The 21,959-nt window shown below is 36.0% G+C and overlaps 1 protein-coding gene across 1 annotated transcript in view; it reads left to right on the plus strand.

Moving 5' to 3' along the window:
- RAPH1 (Ras association (RalGDS/AF-6) and pleckstrin homology domains 1) overlaps window positions 1-21,959 on the plus strand; it is an 83,617-nt gene that overhangs the window by 22,374 nt on the left and 39,284 nt on the right. The window contains 3 exon segments of the mRNA XM_033111737.1: window positions 6,173-6,292; window positions 9,118-9,223; window positions 10,326-10,831. Of these exon segments, the coding sequence (XP_032967628.1) occupies window positions 6,173-6,292; window positions 9,118-9,223; window positions 10,326-10,831 (732 nt within the window).

Below are 21,959 nucleotides of genomic sequence, written 5' to 3' on the forward strand. Positions count from 1 at the left end.
GCATAAACGTTTATCTGATTTCTGGGTAGAGAAGAATTTACTGAACAAACAGTAAGAATTCAAAAGGAAAAGAACTTGTAGCTTTGATGAGATAATAAATCATTTAGCAGTGTCTTTAAAAACAAAAGACCATTCCACACTAAAAGGTGAAGCCTGAAGAAAATGTTGCCATAAACACACCATGTTAATATCTTGAACCTGTAAAGAGCTCATGTAAATTCAATTGGTTTATTAAATTCCCAGTTTCCATTTGGTCATTTACAAATGATACCATTTAGTTCACAGTAGAACTAAAAGGTCCTGTGTTAAGAGTTGTAGGTCACAAGAGAAACATACTTCTTGGTGTCTAATTCAGATGAGTAATTCATGGCCTTTCATCTCCCATAACTCTCACTTCATTTTACATACATTGTGTCCATTTCTCTCTTTTTCCTTCTCTGCTCTGACTTCCTCCCTCTTCTTTTGATGAGTCCTCTTCCTCTTTTTGTGCCTTACTAAATTTAACAGGTTTTTGTTTTTTTTCTTATTGTTTCTTTTGTCTGATTTAGGTTTCCTTCCTCTGGCTTTTATTTTGCAAGAGTTATTTCTTGCACAGTTGGGGGCACTCCTTGAATCTGGAAGTCTTCACAGACCCCCCCTCTCAAGTGCCTGTTTTCCTTTAAAATTATTTATCGGATTAGAGAAGCATAGGAGGTATTTTAAAACATTTTTGTGATAGAGCTACTGAAACAACTAGATGTAAAAAACTAAAATTTATTTCTAAATGAATAACTGAGAAGCATGGAACTACAGTAATGGAGGAGTAACTGGGATCTGTGAATTAGGGAGTCCTAATGCTGCCCTATTTCTTTATGGTCTTCTGGAGCACTCATTCTAGGTTGTTCTGCCTTTAACAAAATTTTGGTTATGCAAAACGCCATTACTTTTTTCTTTCAAGTGCTCCCAATAATTATAGCACAACACACTATAGCAGTTGTCAAACTTTAGTGGGCATAAGGAATACCTGTGGAGACTTATTAAAGATGCCTCACTCCCTGAAAATTAGTCTTCCGTAGATCTTGGGCTGGACATTTAAAAACTGACCTTAGAAGAAGCACTCCAGGTAATTTTGATGCAAGTCATCAGCAGACCACAAATGGGACAAACACTGCCGGACGGCGTCATGGCCACACTCTCTGATATGGCTTCTAATTTTGCCCCTGCCTCTTCTCCAGCCCCATTTTTCATGGGTCTACACCACACATCATTGAGAAAGCACTTACATTTCATAGGCATTTGGTGATTTGCAACCAAATGGACCCAAGCACGTGGGGATTGGACTCACACACTGCAGCAGCAGGCAATGGTAAACCACTGCTGCATTCTTTTCTCAACCTTTATCTTTCTTACCTTGAAAACCCTGCGATGAGCCAGCTCACTCATGCATGCGGTCTTAGGAGTCAGAGCCCACTCAGTGGCATGTAGTAAAACCACCACATACGCTGCGTTTCAGAAATTGAAGCAACTTGGAGGTCTCAACGTGCCTCACTTTTGTCACACTTTTATACCCTTGCATGTGCTGGTCCCTCTGCCTAAAACACCCTTCCTGTTCCCTGCACAGTCAGTCTTTAGATCTTAACTGAAGCATCACACCTTTCCTTTCTCCTCAGACTGACTTCACATAGCATACCAATATTATAGCGCTTAACAGTGTTTCATCGTTGTGGGTTTCCCTTGTCTGCCCCCTACTAAACTATATATTCCTCAAGGACAGAGGCTATTGTGTTCATCTCTGTTCCTTTAGTGTCTGGCACAGAGTAGATGTATAGTAAATATTAAAATTGAAGCTTCTCTTGCGTCTTTGAAACATTGAGCATGCTGGAGACCTAGAGAAATGCTATAGTGGCAGCTCTGCAAATCTGTATTCTGAGTTTTCATATGGTTTTAAATACAGAGTACTTATTTTTACAATAAGTAATTATTTTTGAATTACTAAAGGGACAAAAAGAATTCAGTAATAAATAAGGCACCGCAGCTATATACCATGTATTTTTCTTGCCACTGTCTAAATAAATATGTGACTTGTATAAGTTGCATTTCCTCTCAGGACTTCAGTTTCCATATTTATAATTATCTCTACCTAATATCTACAGTAGCCTTCTAATGGTATTTCCCTTCTCTAATAACTTTTATACTGGCACCATGTCCTTCAACTAAAATACCATTTCTCCCCCTACCCACTTCATTTCTATGTTTAAGAATCCAGTTACCCTCTTGGGGAAAAAAGGCATGGCTTTCAAGGTTCTATCTGACCAGGTTCTGCCTTAGTCCTTGACTTTTAAATCTCACTCTTAACCTCTTACTTTATTTGAGTCAATCTCATGACAGTCTCACAAACACAGACTTTCTCCTTTGCTCTTTATAATTTGCCCTACCTGGAATGTATTTATTCAAAATCTAAGTCCAGCCTTCTTGATAAAGATCATCATTCCATCTAACAGTGAGGAAATTAAATAGTAAATAAAAATATCTCCCAAGAGGAAGGTTAATAGAGAAAATATGCTTAAATAATTAACTTCATGGAAAATTTAGTGGGAATAATATTGTTTCATACTAAGGCATACTAAATGGACAGTTTCGTTATGTGTAGTGGGGCTTGCTATATATCTTATAAGTTTTAATCTATAACAATTGAAACATGATTATTCACTGGTATCTGTGAAATGAAACCAGCCAGCATATAAGCAATGATTGTATTCCCCCATTATTTCTATTTTTACGTCACGAATAAAGTAAATGTAAATTAGTTTAAAATGTTAGTTAAATCATGGCTACTATAATCTATGATTTTTCTGTAATAAATTTTGAAATAACATTCAGGCTAACTAAACCACCTCATTAGCTGAGTCCTAACTCTTCCTCATTTTTTTCCATTCGGATGTTTGCTAGACATCTATCAGTCTGTCTTCAAGACAGAATCCACACCCTTACTCCTTCCAACCTGCTCTAAGAACAGCAGGCCCAGGACAGTGTAGCTGGACGGGAGAGTGGGCAGGAGGTCAGAGAGGTCCCTGGAGGCCAGGATTCCACGGGGCCTTCTCGACCTGCCACCAGTTTTGTATTTTAGTCTACATTCAAGAAGTCTGCACTTTGGGGGAGTAAACCTTTTCATTTTTGCTCGGGTACATTTATTCTTTCAGAACATAGATGTTACGGAGTAGGGAATTGAAGTAAAACTTTAACATATTTCCCAAAGTACCTAATCTAACAGTCACAGAATAATAGTATTTGTTCTAGTGCCAGTATAGTTTCCTCAGGCCTATTTCCACATCGTTAAGAAATGCATCACGTTAGAAGCTATCCATTTAAATCCAAATTATTTGTAAAAACAAAATTTATAAGTTCTATTTTCTTTTTCTTAATTGTTCTCCCCTTTGTTTGGAGGGACAGTTGACTGACTGTTGTATTTTATTTGCATGTTAGGCCCTCGTCATTTCCAGTTAGGGCATTATGTTGGGAAAATTCAGGTTTAGAATTGTGATTTAATTGTAGACAGGCATTGATATATAACAATGAATGAATTTCCTTACTAAATTTGCAGACTTTAGACAATGCAGATCCTAAAAACCTTTCTGGGGCCTCTTCATTTGGTGTGTGTCGTAAACACAAGCACACCTCATTGAATGAGGATCAGCATCAGCTTCTCGAAACTGGAGAGAGTGCTGTTTTAGAGTCGAGATCCGTAAATGTAGTAGAACCTAAATTTTTATTGGAAAAATCTCTGAATAAATACTTTAAATTTTATAAAGTAACCCACGTTGTAAAAGGAATTCAAGAAAGGATAAAACTGGCAAGTTACATAAATGGTAAAATTTCAATAGTTACTTCAAAATTTCTACAAGTATTTATTTTATAATTCTGTCGTTGTTCTCTATCCATATTTTACTCTAGTTGAGTTTGTAGTAATCTAGATAATAGCAAAAGTATTAATAAAAATATGTAACGAGATTTTTAAAAATCCAAATAATTACTGGGTTTGAATAATAATAAGAAACTCACAAAACACACCAGACTTTGATGTGAAGTCTATAATTCTAGTTGGCTCTGGGATCATTTAAAATAGTTATATTCATTTTGAACTATTTTGTGTTTGCTCTGTAAAATTATATTTTGTATCTTTTTTTTCCAGTATAGCATTGTTCTTATGGGCAATTAGAGTGTATATTCAGAAGGGAAGTGCAGGCATAAATATTACTTCATATCAGAATTCCTCCTAGAATATTATAGCCTCTGGGTTATTCCAATGTGTTTAATTTTAATTTTGAAGATTAGGCAGGAAGAAGTTGACTATTATGTTCCCAGTTCTGTTGCTTGTTGGCCTTCATTATGAAGGCTGCGTTTTACTACTCCTAGATGTTCTCAAACTAGCAACTGTTATTTGAGTAATTAAATCACCTGATCAGATGAGTTTTTTTCTTTGCCAGAACATTTTGTTTTTCGTGAATAGATAACTTAATGAAGAATGATATCAATTGAGATTGATACGTAAATTCAGTAATAAATAAAAATCTTAGTAATAGTATTAACACAAGTGAATTATAAAAATTAAATCTCTTTAAGAGGTACATTTATGAGTTGGAAAATTTGTTGATTCATTCTTCATTTACCAAGGTAGAATGCCCTGATTTATACGCTCTTTTAGAGTAGTGAAATTAAGAAATTAGAATTATCAGTTTCTATTAGAGATGTTGGTAGCTGTGATCCTTTGTAGTTATTAAGCTTAAGAAATTTATTTCCCTTCAGTGATTAAATGAGATATGGTCTGATTTTCAGCATCATTAGAACTAAGTTCAGTTTGATTTTACAACATTATTTGACCCTTTCTGCAAATTTTTATGTAGTAGAATAAGGTTTAAATTTTAAATTCATGATATCTCATCAATTAGATTCTTTATGTATCTCATAACCACGTTTAAGGATCACAGAGGTAATTTTGTTGATTGCTGCTTTGGAGGTGTGAGATGCCTTACAAATTCTTATTCAAGATGAAGGATATCTTTCATCTTTGAGGAATTGTTTAAACCAACTGACAGGTTGTATTTCAGATATTGCCTAGATCCACTGGAATAAAATTTGTGTTTCAGAAATATGAGTCAAAAGTGTAGCATGTACAATGATGACATTCATTGTATCCTTGGGAAAGTTTTTAGGTATTACTCTAAGTTTAAGGAAAAGGAATTCTGGTCAAATAAATTTAGAATATGTTGTTCTAAGCAAAGCTAAGCTTTACTGAAGATTTCTGAGCATTTAATATGAAAAAAATTTTAACCAGATTAATCTTACTTTATGGACTTTAAGTATCTGGTCAGTCATTGATTTTACTTTGTTTTGTATAATCTTTTCCTACCTTCACAAAATAACATGCACATTCCATCTCAGATGTCACATTGTTTTATTAATGGGAAGAAGGAAAATACATCTTTTCATTCAAGGGACTTTGTACTTGAAGAGATGCCATATATAGAAAATTTTGTATATGAATTTAAAATTTTCAGTTCTAGTTTTCTAAAGGTTACAGTTTCAATTCTAGTTCCTTGGATTTTGTAGGAACTAATGGGGAAGTAAGGTAAAAGACAGACGGGGTAGAAAGTGAGAGTAGGATTGAAGGAGGAACTAATTCAACAGGCTAAACTAGATTAAAAATTTTGTGTTGTCTTTTCTCTGAAATGCTTGTTAGACTAAGCATTTTTTGCAAGATACATACTTATTTGTATCTAAACAGATTTTCACAGAATAAATAAGATAATAATAACCTGCTGCATTAAAGTCTCCTGGAATTGTTTCACTGCTGTATTTGGGGTGTTATAGAATCTATTAGTCGAGGCAACTGTTTTATTGTAATATCCTCTGACTAACGGGAGCACTCTGCAATTTCAAAATTATTGCTACTTGTGATTCTGGTTGTAATCTGATACAGTTCATTCTTCCACAATTTCCTAAAACTTTGAGACTTAACTGCTCATTTCTCCTCACTTGTCAACTCTGTCTCCAGTAAGGACTTCTAATTTCCTTTTAGAATATAATCTCTAGTTTTGAATGTTTGACTCCAGAGAGTTGCGATATATATCAGAACATATACGGCATAATTTTTCAGTTTTAACTGGTAACTATTCTACACAAATGTCTATTTCAGATGGAGCAGCTCTCAGATGAAGAAATTGACCATGGTGCGGAAGAGGACAGCGACAAGGAAGACCAGGACCTGGACACAATGTTCGGAGCATGGCTGGGGGAACTGGACAGGCTCACACAGGTTAGGAGGGGCCTGGATGGCTGCGGGAGGCCGGAAGTCATCTCCGTGCTGAGAGTGGCTCCAGGCGTAAGGAGATGGATACAGATTATACTTTTAGCTATAAAGGGAAAATGTCCAAAACATTAACAAGTAAATGAGTAGTAACTCTAGAATAAGATAGTATCTCTCTGGTTATTTGAGGAGTTTTAAAAAACTGCTTGTGACAGAGGTTATGTTCATCCATAGGTATTATTTAAACCCTTGTTTCATATGTTGAGATTGCTGCCTACAAAGTTTTAAAGGCTAAAATTTTAAGGTCTAAATTTTAGCAAATCCTATTCCAAAACTTAGTAAATATGAATACATTTTACAACATAAATAATATTCTCACGTGCAGATATTTTCTATTACATGATTCCAGAATATTGACAAAATTTCATTCCCGGCCGCATTTGAAAACAATGGCAAAGCCTTTTCATTTTGTTTTATTAGATCTTGGGTCTTTTAATAAAAGAATGACCTTATTCTCTAAACCAGGTCACTTTTAGAATGCAAGGGTACATTATTACTATCCCTATTAATGCAGTATATTCAATATGTAAAGATAGTTATGTTTATTAACACAACTTCAACTTTATGGCAATGAGAACAGTAGAGCAAAATTTATTTTCATTCATCCTTTAATATCTCTGGGAAGAACTTTTGTGTAAAATTGCTTAAGGATGAGATTCCTTAAGTAGTAGAAAAGTAGGTGGTATGTTGGAAACTTCAAGTACCAGTTTGTTTCTCTAGCTCTTTTTATAGCAGTCTAGAATTGAAACAAACTCTTCATGTAATTCTTGCTCGGGCATTTTGAAAAAGCAGACATGTTTGTGTCTATATTCTGTTAATGTTGAATTTTGAGGAGAATGCTTTCAATTCTACTAGAATCTCATTAAGACTCATTCTCTTCATCTCTAATCAGGAGAAATAACATTATTTGTTGTGAGAAAGGTCTTTTCTTATATCTGTAGTTGTGAAACCATTTCAATTTTTAATTTTTTTAAACAGGTGATTTTGGCATAGAGATGATGACTAGTCTGTGCAGTTCTGTGCAGTTCTATGCTGAGGAGAAAAAGGAAAGAGGAAGCAAAATAGAGGAAATAGAAAAGTTTTATGCGTGAAGGAAAGTATGTGAGGGCCAGCTGACATGTGTGGGGTTTCCTTGACTCAGTGTGATTATATTGTCCATTCTTGGGAAGGGGGCCAAAGGCAGCAAAGACAGGTAGGTATCGCTCTAGTCGCTCTAAGTGGAGTAGGACTCCATGCTCCTCCACTGCAGATGGCATTTCTACTGATTCAGGACCTTTAATTCTTTGATTGTAAATTCCCTGATGTAGAAATGTGAAGAGCCACTCAGTTGACTCTAAACTAATGCTGTGACTCTTCTTTTTATTACATAAATCCGTCTTTAGAGTGAAAGATTTAAAACACTGTTGTGTAATGTAGTCCACTACTAACAAGTTCCTTTTTAACACTTCAGAAATTTTCAGAAAATATTTTACTTACTAAGTTAGTAGCTATAAAACCTCAAGTTTTTTGTTTATTTTAGTTCACTACAAACTGTATACACCTGTATCACACAATGTTAATGGGATTTTCAACTTTATATTAAATCAGGTTTAAGTTTTAATTGTCAGTGAATCTTCTGAAATCATTTGTAAAATTTTGTGTGTATTTGCATTTTTCTGGAATGTGTATAGCTTTTATCAATTTCTTAATGACCCTACCTCCAAAAAAAGTTAAAAACCACCCGATTGGATTACTAATTTCTTGGCATCAAGGAATAGTTCTTGCTCTCTCCCTTATTGCCCCAGCACCATGGACACAGCAGATAATTATAATACATATCTTTTTATTTGAACTGGTAAATAAATTGAGTTTTAATATTTCCTCAGTTATTTTCAAGTTATCTTACAGAAAACATTACCTACCTATTCTTCATTTCCACTGAGAAAAGGAAGCTTAGGACTTAAACTGCAGCAGAAGAATTAGGTTTGAGGTTAAATGAGAATTTCCTGGCTGTTTTGTGAAATTTTGAAATAAGATACTAAATGAGGGTGTATCCTTTTTACATGATAGCACATTAAACGCTGGATGGACATTGTCTAAAGGATTAATTTTATCTCGAGTTAAATGAATAAAGAAGATAGCATTCTAATCTAATTCCATGAGTCTACTATGCAGCATTCTTTTTTATTTAAAATCCAGTTTATAGTTATAGAAAGAAATTAAAGTTTTAAAAGACTAATCCTAATGTTTGCAAATTTATTTAAATGGACACTAAATAACTACTGATCCTTTCCCTGAATTTCTGTGTTGTAAACATCTTATTTTTCTTACTGTAGAAAGGTTAGAAAAAAGTGTCATTTAAAAGGGCCATGAGATAACTTGCAAAACACCCTGCCCTGAAGTGCCGTATAATTCTAGACTTAGTACAGTACAGCTGGGTTACAATATGCTCTCATAGAGCTTGAAAAGAATAGGGATATTCCATTATTGTTTAAAGTTTAGCTGCTCTGTTAAGATCTTGGGTCTCACTAATTTTGAGTCAGAATTGTGCCTTATCTTCAGGGTACTTCATGCCAAGAATGATGCTATTCTGGACCAAAATCAAATTACTTTGAGAAAAAAAGTCACAAAATTCACTGCCATCGTTCCTTCCTATTTATCTCACCTGTCCCTATTCATATACCTAGTTTATTTTAGAGTGAATTTATGTAAAATGAACTTAGTCACTGTACTTAATGTATTTGGCAACATATTTACCCCAAATTTAATGTGACTTATTAAACTTTGTTTTTTAGAGTTTGGATTCTGACAAGCCCATGGAACCAGTAAAGAGATCTCCTCTTCGCCAGGAAACAAACATGGCCAATTTTTCTTATCGCTTCTCTATATACAACTTGAATGGTAAGATGTAATTAGAAATAAAATGTAAAATAATATACCATGATATATAATGGGGAAGCAATGAACCTTCAATTCCAAAGAGCTCAACATAAAAGTGATATGCATAACTTGACTGAATTCTTCTGTTTCTTGATTTGTGCATTTTATTACTAATTCAAATGATCATAGAAAAAATGAACTGGAACATAACTAAAATTGTTCTCTAGTTGAGTGATTAATAATTGACAAAGTACATACTCAGGTGGAACTCCACAACAAACTTAATTGCACTGTTGTATTTTCACTGAAATAAAGTCCAGTGAAGTTACTTGTTAGTAATTTTAAAGTCAGCGCCCTCTGGCCTTTATTTAATGTCCTCTACCTAGTCAACTTTATAGTATTTGAAATTGACATTCCAATCTGTAATTTTTCAGACCATACATTTCTCTCTATGCCCTCAACTCTTTAGGTAACGCCCTACCGGGGTACTGATCATACAACATCTTAGAGCCTCTGGTAAAACGTTGCATAGGGGGCAGCCTGATGGCTCAGTTGGTTAGTGCACGAGCTCTTAACAATAGGGTTGCTGGTTCGATTTCCACATGGGCCAGTGAGCTGCGCCCTCCACAACTGAGCTGTTAGCAACAAGGTTGCTGGTTAAAGTCCCCCATGGAATGGTGGGCTGCGCCTCTTGCAACTAAGGTTGAAAAAACGGCGACTGGAGTTGGAGCTGAGCTGCTCCCTCCACAACTAGACTGAAGGACAATGACTGACTTGGAACTGAAAAAATACATGGTTACCCAATTTAAAAAAGTTGCATAGGGTATGTGGTTAAAACCATGGAACAGTAATATGATTTTGCATTATTTTTACCTTTCAGTTCATAATTTTATTCCCTCTGATTACTATAAATCTTAAAAGGTGGACTATTTGCTTCTAAAATTTTCTCTTGGAATATGAAACAAACAAAAAATTGTTAAAAATACTGTATTTGAGAGGCTTTAGGTCAATAAGATGAATTTCTTTCCTTCTTCCCCTATATTCATTAATCGAAATATATAATAGAATGTATACATTCTGAATTAGTGTGTTCTGGAAATCTCATGTATGTTGTTCATTGCAGAAGCTCTGAATCAGGGAGAAACTGTGGACCTGGATGCCCTAATGGCCGATCTTTGCTCGATAGAGCGGGAGCTCAGCAGTATTGGTGCAGGAAATAGTAAGCGTCAAATCACAGAAACAAAAGGCACTCAGAAATTACCTCCTAGCCGACATACATCAAAACATGGCACCTTGAAAGGATTATCTTCTTCGTCTAATAGGATAACCAAACCATCACATGCCAACTACTCCCTGGATGACATCACTGCACAGTTAGAACAGGCCTCCTTGAGCATGGATGAGGCTGCTCAGCAATCTGTACTAGAAGATACTAAACCCTTAGGAACTAATCAGCACAGAAGAACGGCATCAGCGGGCACCGTGAGTGATGCTGAAGTGCACTCTATTAGTAACTCCTCTCGTTCCAGCATCACTTCCGCAGCCTCCAGCATGGATTCTTTGGATATTGATAAAGTAACGCGCCCTCAAGAACTGGATTTGACACATCAGGGGCAGCCAATTACCGAGGTAAGTAGATGGAACTTTTTTCCCTGGTATTTTAGTATGAAAATAGGAAATTATATTTTTTAAATGTGGTTTTAAATAACTTATTTTTTTCTACATTTAATATTTGTCAAGGATACCGCTAAGCTATGTTTAAAATCAGACTGCAGAAGGAATATATTACCAGATTTGGCAATGTCACAAAGATGATGAAGAAGAGATTTAGTTTCTTCATTTTTTTTCTTGTGACCATTTGAAGTCTTTGAAACTTGAAATGTGGTTTATATTTTTGCGAAGTTATAGCTACTAAGCTGATAATAATTGCTTAATGCATGTTTATTATAAAACAACTTAAGGAAAAGACTTATATTCCCATTATAGTCTTCCACGATTCTGGTTTTCAGGTTTACTCCATTTTATTATTAAAGAGTCAGTGTGTTGTAGTGGAAAGAGCAACTAGGCTTGGAATCAGGTAACTCGGTTCCAAGTGTTTTCTTTGCCACTCACTGCCCATAGGACCTAAATGAATTATTCAGCCTCTGTGAACATCAATTTCTCATTAGTGAGATGGAGGTAATATTATGTGGTCTATTATCTTCCTCATACGGTGGCTCAGAGAATCAAAAGTGATACATACATGAACAGATGGTGAGGGTAAGGAATGGATTCACCATAAAGTAAGTTGAGCAAAAGCTGTGTTTGGTAAAAGTGAGTTCTTGATTGAGTTTTTTTCATCAAGGAGAAGGCAATTTTGTTACAGGGTAGCAACAAGAAGGAAGAAAATCAATGGGGACAGAATAAAGCCAGCCTTCCATTCAGTTTGTGTTTACAGTGCTCTCTAATCCATGGTAAAATAATCTATGAATAATCAAAAGGTAAAATCTTGTAAAACACTGTTTAAGGAATTGCACAGAAATTTAAAATTTACCTCTTACTTGACATTATTGATTCCCCCCATTGATTTAATCTATGAAACTAATTTCCATCAGTCAGTAGCTCTGAATACCTATGAATTTACCTAGCTTTGTTCTAGGTACTGTGGAGCATGAAGGAAGCATGAATCATGGTGATTTGGAGATAAACTTGAGTTTTATTGCTTCTAAAGAAAGCAAATTATATCAGTCTAAAGAATAAACTTTCATTTTTTGAAATGAAACGTATCAAAGTGGTATATATTCTATAGAGAACTTGAAAAGTGATTTCTCCCTTGTACCTTGGCTTGGGATTACATTGAGCACCAGTTACTTGGTATGCATCATTTATGTCTTTTAGATTAACTGTTGGAACAGGAGCAATATTTTATTAGGGATGTGCTTTGTTGGTTTTTCTGTGTTTTGTATGTCGACATTCCTTCCTCCCAGTCAGATTATTTTTAGTTGGGTCAAGATGCATGAGATCAGGTTATAAGTGAATCATCGAGGAGTGTGTGTGTTTCCATCTGTAAAATACACTCGTTATAAAAGTTCAGACAATAAAAGAGCAACTAAAGTAAAATGTGAAAAGTCCTCTCCCAACAAACAATTCAAATGGTATCCAGTGGCATCCATGGGCAATGATACCAGTGTTCAATGGTACCGTGTTTCCCCGAAAATAAGACCTAACCAGAAAATAAACCCTAGCATGATTTTTCAGGATGACGTCCCCTGAACACAAGCCCTAATGCGCCTTTTGGAGCAAAAATTTATATAAGACCGGTCTTATTTTCGGGGAAACACGGTAGTATGTTTAATATAAGACTTTAATATTAAGGTTTGGTGAGTGAACCAGGAATAAAGTAGGGAAAGGAGTTAGTGTCTTCTCTGTCCAGCCTGTTCTTTTGCCTTGCTCAGATGGGTAGAAAAGTGGTTTCAATGGAACCTCTTTCAGTATACTTTTATTCTGGATGTAGTCTGTTCTGATTGAAATCAAGAAAACTGAGGGAGGCTTACTAGATCCCAAACCCATGTATCAAATTGTCCCTACACTCAAATACAGTTTTTAAAAAATATTTTAGTTTTGCATGCATGGAGTCAAATGGTTCTGTGAGACATGTTATAAAAAATGCCCTTTTAGCTGATTCTTAGGGTATTTTTCCCTGATATAATTAAATCGATACTTTTATCATTATTTCTTGATTTCATATTTTTTTTCAGTTTATATTATCTACTGACTTCTCACTCAGGAAGATTAGGAGATAGCGCTCTTTAGACAACTCCTCTCATTTTTCTCCTTTTGTTCCCCTGTCCTCCCAATATATTTTGGTTGGGTTACTACTGTTCAGTGTTTATATTATCATGACTATATACTTGCAATTTGCTGGTAAACCTATATACTTTTATTTCCTTTCCTTTATGGGACATTACATTTTGCTTTTCCTGGAGTTAATAATTTTCTTTATATTTAAACATATATCTTTTTTTTTTTTTGGTATGTTTATCACAATTTCAACTCCAAACTTTCCCCCAGTTGATTAAATCTTTTACTTGTTTCAAACAAAATTAGTGTTCTATTTATTTCATTTTCTTAAAATCCTTTTCTGTCTTTTGTAATCTTTAGATCATTCTTAGATCTTTTCCCTCAGCTGTATGAGCTTCTCCAAGATTTTTCCCATCCCCAGTCTGGGGGGCATATGCCCGGCTGCCAGTGCTTTATCAGCTCATTTGGGAAAGAAGGCTTGAGATGTGGGGGATCCTCAGTGTTCAGTATGTGATCTTCCATTTCATCCTAGGTCAGGCTTTCTCAGCCATCAACCTGTTGACTTTTAGGGCTGACTAATTCTTTGTTGTGGGGGGCTGTCCTGTACATATAGGGTGTTAGCAGCATCCCCGTCATCTGCCCTGGCACCGCTCGGTGCCAGCAGTACACACATGCCCCCCAATTGTGACAACTAGCTATGTCTGCAGACGTTGCTGTGTGTTCCCTGGAAGGCAGAATCGCCCCATTTAGAATCACTGCTGGAAGTACAGAGTTAATAGCAGGTTTGAGCCCTTTTCTTCATGGGAAATGACTTTAGGTTTTCCTTCCCCTGGAACTTATTTACTAGAAACTTAATAAATATAGAATGCTTTCAGGTAATGTTGTTTATTGTAAATTGACCCCTGATTGGTAAGTGGATATGGATTAGGAAGACAGTGAATGAACTTTAGAAGCCTGTGAAAAAGACACCGACCTTGACTTCCTGGTGTGCAGTGTGTAACTTGTGAGCATGGACACATCCCTCCAGGGGCCCTGGCACCTACACTCACTGGCTGTTATAAGGCACTACTTGTTCCTGTGGAGCAGAAAGTTCTGAGCCCGGGTGATTTCTGTACTTACCCCACATGATCTTTCTCTTATAATGGTTGGTCCAAAAGACCCCTGGTGGGCTGTATAGATATTAGGTTGGTGCAAAAGTAATTGCGGTTTAAAGGTTAAAAATTGCAAAAACTGAAATTACTTTTGCACTAACCTAATACCTTCTGCAGATAGCGTGTCGCAGGCTAGCATGCTGTCTTTCTGTGGAACTAAGTGACCCTGCTGCCAAGCTGTGGTCCGCTGGCTCCTGTGAGGGAGTATCAGTCTGAACATGACACCACTGCTGGAGGGAATCTGGGCAGTGACTGTGTTCTTAAATATCTTTCAGCTAATCTTCTTACTTTTAGTCCCACCTTCACTTCTGCTGCTTCTGGAGACTGTTGAGGTTATATAATGTAAATTAGGGTGCTCCTCTGCGTTTCTCCAGCGCTGGCCTAGCATTCAGCTTTTCTTGGGTCTGTTGAGTTGGTTACCACTCAGCCATGTGCTTTCTAGCTTCCAAAATTTTGTTATGTCTTCTTGTGAGTTTGTTTTAAAAACAAACAAACCATACAACAAAACCCTTCATTTTCGTCTTTGTTTTAGTGGGATTTGAGGATGGAGTGCAGCTACCTCATTGGCCATATACAGTCTCCTCATGTCTACAGTCTCTTGACCTGGAATGCCCAAGGTTCAGTCCTCAGGTTCAGTCTACCTGTAGCCACTCCTTTTGTGATCTTATGCACCCACGACTCCCAAATCCTAATACAGTATTTTATTTGTTTAAGGCATACATTCCCCCCCTCACACACATGCACATTTTCATCTCTCTAAACCAGTGGTTCTAAACTGGGAGCTATTTTGTTCCCCAGAGAACATTCAGCAATGTTGGGAGACATTTTTGGCTGTCCGTGATAGAAGGGTGCTACTGGCATATAGTGGGTAGAGGCCAAGGGTGCTGCTGAAATCCTACAATGCACAAGACAGCCCCCACAAAGAATTATCTCACCCCAAATAGTGCCAAGGTTGAGAAACCGTGTTCTAAAATCAGGTGGCACCTGTCACTCACTGTCAGAAAAGTGGCAGTTAAACTGTGTTGGGAAGCCTTCTGTCGACAGTTTCTGATAAAGATAAAGCAAGTACCAGCATTAAATCATCTTAGATTCAGTGAAATACAAAATCTTTAGATAGCGTGTCCCCTGAACTCCAGGCTCATGTGTCTTATCTCTAATCAGCATCTGTCTCTCTTTGAGTGTCTAATAGGTAGCTCAGATTTAACTGGTCTATAACTGAAGCTCTGATCTTTTCTCTCAAACTTAGTCTTCCTGCAGCCTTCTCCATTTCAGTTTATGGTTATTCCATTCTTCCAATTTACCAAGCAAAATCTTTCGTGTCTTTATCTACTTCTCTCTCTCTTTTTTTTTAATCCCCTTTCCAATCCAGCCGCAAATTCTTTTGCTTTCACCTTCAGAATATATTCAGAGTTTTATCGTTCCTCACCACCTCCACTGCCACCAAGCCAATATTATCTTTTTTTTTTTTTTAAAGATTTTATTCGGGAGGGGGAACAGGACTTCACTGGGGAATACTATGTATTTTCCAGAACTTTTTGTTGGGGAACAGTAGTTTGTTTTTCCCAGGACTCACCAGCTCCATCCAAGTCAAGTTGTTATCCCTTCAATCTTAGTTGTGGAGGGCACAGCTCAGCTTCAGGTCCAGTTGCCGGTTGTTAGTTGCAGGGGGTGCAGCCCACCATCTCTTGCGGGAGTTGAGGAGTCCAACCGGCAACTTTGTGGTTGAGAGCCCGCGCCCCAACCATCTGATCTGTCTGGCTCCCCCGGGAGCTCAGCGGCAGCTCATTGACTTCATTCTAGTTGTGGAGGGCGCAGCTCACTGGCCCATGTGGGAATCGAACCGGCAGCCCTGTTGCCCAGATCTCGCGCTCTACCCCATCCGCCCCAAGCCAGTATTATCTAGATGTGCATTTTTACAATAGTCTCCCAGCTGATCTTCCTATGTTCACCTTCCCCTTAGCAGTCCGTCATCCACATGGCAGCCAGAGTGGTCCTATTAAAATTGAAGTCAGGTCTTGGCCCTCTTCTTTTCAAACCCTAGGCTTTGTATCTTCACTGTAAAACCAAAATCCTTACCTGATCTGCTTTCCCATTAACCCTTCCCCTATTTTCCTTTCTTCCCTCTCTCCCTTACTCTGCCAGCCATACTGCCTCCTCGCTGTTCTTTTCCAGAAGTCAGAATCCACCTCAGAGCCTTTTCACTTGGCCCCTGCCTGAACGCTCTTCTCCCTGATTACCTTGGAGGATTTGCTCAGTTATTACGTTCTGTGATGCCCTCTTTGATCACTATTTTGAAATTGAAATCTGCCTTGTGATTACTTTTTATCCCCCTTTTGTCCTTTATATTTCTCTTTATTTTTTCACCATTTAGCGTACTATATATTTTACTTTTTTATTCTGCGGATCTGTCTCCTCCCACTTGAATATAAGCTCCATGAGGAGAGGGACTTTAAAAAAAACTTTTTTTTTCATTCCTGTTGTATCCTTAGCACCTAGAACATTATTTGGCTCATAAGAAGCACTCAGATATTTGAATGAACAAATATATGTGTGTATTCAATCCACCTTGTCTAGAAGTCTGCAGTCTAAGATTACCAGCAATTATTTTAAGATGAAATATAGAGTGCCACTAGTGAAGTAACATGTGAAAACTCTGAAAAGTGAAACTTGTTTTTTACAACTAGGTTCTTTAGAAGCAGTAATTATACCTGTTTTAAAGAAACCCAGGACAGAATAATTACTTTCAGCTAAAGTTTAGTGACACAAGTACCAGTTAGAAAAATTAATTGAGATTGATTTCATTTTTCATCTTGGGGACATGGGTAGTCAAACTGCCCATCTAAAAATAAAATCATACGGTGGCTTATCTTTCTGCCTTTTTGCTCTCTGAAAGCCAACAGGGATAACAGGCACTGTACAATTTCACATCAGAAAGACTATGTCTTTTTTCTCTGAGTTTCTGTTGCTTGACCTTTGTTGAAATACTGTGCTTCCAGGCGTTTCACATATGTTATCTCATTTAAGCCTCCCACTATCCTTTTGGTAGGGGCATTATTCCAAAGAAGAGATTAAGTAGGTCAAATAACTGAGAAATCTGTAGTTGAATTCCAAAACTACAACATTTGCCTCTCAATTTTTATCAGTATCTTAACAATTGAAGCTGATGGTTAAAAATCATTATTTCCAGAATGTTAAAGAATCTTTTAGCATGAAAATATCTTCTATGCATAAACATAAATATGAATTATAAAATAATTTCAGTCAGTATTCTTACGAAACTCCATCAGTAATGTTCATTTGCTAAGTTTTTTAAATTAGAATTCATTGTACTTGAAATAAATTCTAAAAAGGGCTTTTTATATCTTAAACAATGTGAAATAAATGTTCCAGCTGATTTACTGTCATCCTTGTGATACTTTTATTCACATTAACTGATAAAACAATACTTTTCAATAAGACAGCAGTTTGCAAATTTAAATGGTAATTGCATGTTATAAATTTATATAAAATAAGGTTTACTGATAAAAGGTCAATGCTAAAATATACCTTTATTTTCTACTGTGATTTAAACTTTAATGATGCCTTTGAATTTGGAAGTTTATTCATAAAAATACATTTTTAAAATGAAAATGCTTTTAAAAGCTATTACTGTAGTTTATGGCAGATTAAAAGGTTTTGCTGAATCTTAAGAATACTTGATTATATTATATTACAATAGGAAAATATTCCTTAGTATCTGAGCTACTAAAACTTTGAATGTTGTAACTGTTTTCCTCATATGTATATGGATTTTTTATTAAAATCTTTATGGATACAGTATTGTAACTTGTGATACGCAACAGCATATCATAGCTTCAGTACAATTCCTACACTTCTTTCACCTTTCAGAACTATTTCAAGAATTAATGTGTGCAGAAATTTTGAGGTATTGAAAAGAAAAGAGCAACTGTGTTTATTGTTAATATTGGCAGAAACCCCACTGGCATTGAAGTCCATTGAATTATTCTTAGCAAACAACCTTTTGCTCTGGAGTGGATGGGGAGCACAGGGCTTTCTGAAACTTCAAGGCCTACGTATCTAAAAGATTGGGGTTATTGGTTTCTCAATTATTGCAGCTACATTTCTCTTAAAATTCTAATGACTGTGTTGCTACATCTCACAGAAATTTATTGACATGTAACAACTTGGTGTTTAATTCCAGATTTTGCTGGCCTAGCCTGAGGTTAATAGTGGAAGGAATAGGTATCAGATGAAAGAACAGCTGTAGGTTTGGTGAAAGCCAGTGGACAAGCCTAGTTCTCATTTACAAACACGTCACCCCAATCAACTCTGGCATATATGCCCTGATTCTTGTTGTGTGTACTTCTTAGAAATCTATGCAGTTTTTCTTCTCTAAAGAGGTAAAAAAGCATCTTTATTTAGTTTTAAGTCTGTTTTGTTTTTCTTTTATGTTTTATGTTGTGTGCTGCAGGGCTGATAAAGGACCTTATTTTGAACAAGAATAAAAATATATTCACCTGTTTTTAAAATTAATAGGGACTATAAAATCTAAAATAAATAGTTTTAAAAGCATTCAGATATTTACTGGCTTTTTAATGGCCACTAAAAGAGGAATAAAGAGAAGAGGGGGAAAATAGAAAACAACAGAAGCTACTATATTAAGTGCTTATTCTGTGTTGGCATTGTGCTTTACATGTCATAACGCAACGTACTGGATCCACACGGTGCTTTGTGGAATAGGTACCATTATCTCTATTTTACAATGAAAGGAACTAAGACAGAGAGTGACTAAATACTTTTCCCAAGGATTTGAAACCCTTCTGGTTGTAGAGCTCATACTACAATACCATGCTGCTTCATCACAGAATTGAAGAATCAAGACAAGGCTAGACTGGCCTGTGCTCTCAGAACCAGGCCTAGAGACAGAACTGCATGGACCTGAGAAAAAAGACAAAAAGATTTATGCAGTAATATCCCCATCTTGTGGTGGTTTAGTATATTCCTGAATATATTGCTAAAATTTAACAACTCTAAACTAGCTCTAATCTAAATGTATTGAGGCTTAAATAAAATTCAGATGAGGGCTGAATTCTAATAGAATTTTAATTTTAGCAACCTTTGGAGATAAATGCTATTTCTAATCCATTTCACACATGAGGAAACAGGTTAAATAATAAAAAGTCCAGAGTCACATTGCCAGTAAATGGCTGAGCTGGGGCTAGAACCCAAGCACTCCAGCTGCAGGGTCTACATTCTTAACCATTAGGCTATGCTTAGTTTTAATATTTATGAAAAGTGCATATACATTTCAATAAAACATGAATGTGAATCTGCTTTATTGAAACATTAATGTATGTTCACAAACCTCCACTTCTTTTTTTCCAGTTGTAATCTAAGGGGTTAGCAATAAAGGGAAGTGTTTTATTTTGTAACCATGACTTTGGTACAAAGGCCATTTCTTGATTTATGGTTTGGCTCCTGTGTTCAGATCAGTGCTTTTCTATATATACCCCCCCACACACACCCCGCCAAAGATTCTGGCTTGTAAATCGTACTTCATTTTAACATATTACAGATTCAGAATGTCGGCAAAGTAAGTTATGGATCACTAATTTTTTTTTGTATGAGATTATGTAAATATTTTGTGGAAATACACCCTAATTAACATTAAATAAACTTGATATCATTCCATAACCCCTTTTCATCTTTATTAATGTAACATTTAACCTTTGCATATGTACTATTTTATGTTATTTTTGTCACTTTACACACATATATCCATTTTTGGTCAGGATGGTGTTGAATTTTAATAACTCTGTTCCATCATACTGTTTAACATGGTACATAGGCAATCATCTCTTTTTGAACACTTTAGATTTTTAAAAAAATTAACCAATAAGCATTTGGAAATATGGGCGCTTGTGTGAGAGTCTGGAGAGAATAGATTTTTAAAAACTTTTTATTTTGAAATAAGGTCAAACTTACAAAAACTTGAAAGACTAGTACGAAGAACTCATGAAACTTACTACTCAGATTCACTAATTTTTAACATTTTGCTACATTTACTTTATCAATTCTTTTTACATATAAATTTTTTTCTGGAACCATTTGAGAGTTAATTGCATTTATCATTCCCCTTTAGCCCTTAGTACTTTAGTCTTTGTTTCCTAACAATGAGGATATTGGCAATAAAGATTTGGTAGGCCTCCTGTTGATGCAGTGATTGACATAATGCTATAGAATATGTTTAATGAGAAAATGTAGAGGGGGGAAAGCAGAAACAGCTTTGATCAGGCCGAGAAGAAATAGTTATTTCTCCATTCCATAAATAGGTGGGCGCCTAGGCACTGCAGCGGCCTTTAAGGGATAGAACTGTGAACATAACACACACTGTCCTGACAAGCTTGTAATTTATTGTATGAGGAGAGGGTGTCAGTACAGACAACCAAACAAGCTATTTCAGGACACTCAGGTGAGTACTATGATAGGAAGGACGGAAAACCTTGGGTAAAAGGTCATCGATGACTTTGAGAATGTATTACAGAATGTGTTACAATTCGAAGGATACAGACTGGAGAAGAAAGATGTAGGCTAGATTGTAGGGAATTAAGGTGTAAGAGGTGCACTGTAGCTGAATTTAGGACATTTGGCAGTGAAAAAGAGAAAATCATAATTTAAGAAGAAGGTGGTACCCAGGAGAATTGAATATTTTTCTCTTTCCCTCCACCAATAAGCTGGACTAGTTGAGTATCAGAGACAGATGTCACAGGGGGGATGAGTGGGATCTAGGACACGCTTAGCTTTGGAGGGAAAAAAGCATACTTATTCATATAGAACCAGAGAGAAGGATGAGAATATGGGTGTAGTTTTAGGGTACATTTTAGTGATGAAGATCCTGATAGATGGATGTGGTTTGCTTAGTAATGGAAGCAAGTGAGGTCATATGAAGAGATGGAAGGGGCTGAAATTAGAAGCTTGAAGAATTTAGAGAAACTACTGTATTTTGCCGTGTATAATGCGCACCCACGTTTTTGGCCCCAACTTTCAGGGTAAATAAACTTTTGTTTTAATATTTTAATTCAAATTTTAATTTGTTTTCGTTTAGATACTTGTTTTTTTTTGTATTATAAAGGAATTTTAGCATTTATTTTTTAACATGTTACAAGAAATTTTATGTAACAAATAATTACAAAACACAAGAGCAAATAAATACAAGGTACAAGAAATTTTATGTACTGGAACAAATTTACGATATTTACTCATCATGATGGAAGCCCAAGAACTCTTTGTCGCAAGTTCGTCGTAAGTTTAACAAAACCGATTATTGTATTCCAGCGTATTATTTTGCATACGGATATTGTTATTAATCTCTAGAGTTACACTTTTAACTCATAAGCATAAATAAAGAATTAAAAACATTTATACAAATGTGTAATTAGTACTACCCATGTATAATGCACATCCTTATTTTTCCACCACAAATTTGGGCAAAAAAGTATGCATTATACACAGCAAAATACCATACTTTGAACAAGCTTAGAGGGACTGATTAAGGAGTGAGAAAAGATAGAGTACTGCCACACAGCAGTCAAGGCCCAATTGAGGTTCGGAAGCATGAATTGGTAATGGACACAGGGTGTTTGCATAGTAGTTCTCCGCGGTGCTCTACTGTCCAGAAGTAGAGTGAGGTGATCCTTAAATTATCAAGCGTTAGGATCATCTGGTTCTTACCTCTTTTATTTTATTTAATATAATGAAAGGTGCATGCAACTTTTCATTACCATTTTGTTTCAATTATTCATTTCAGTAATCTTTTCTCTTCCTGC

This window comes from Rhinolophus ferrumequinum, chromosome 8 (assembly GCF_004115265.2).
Source record: "Rhinolophus ferrumequinum isolate MPI-CBG mRhiFer1 chromosome 8, mRhiFer1_v1.p, whole genome shotgun sequence".
NCBI lineage: Eukaryota > Metazoa > Chordata > Mammalia > Chiroptera > Rhinolophidae > Rhinolophus > Rhinolophus ferrumequinum.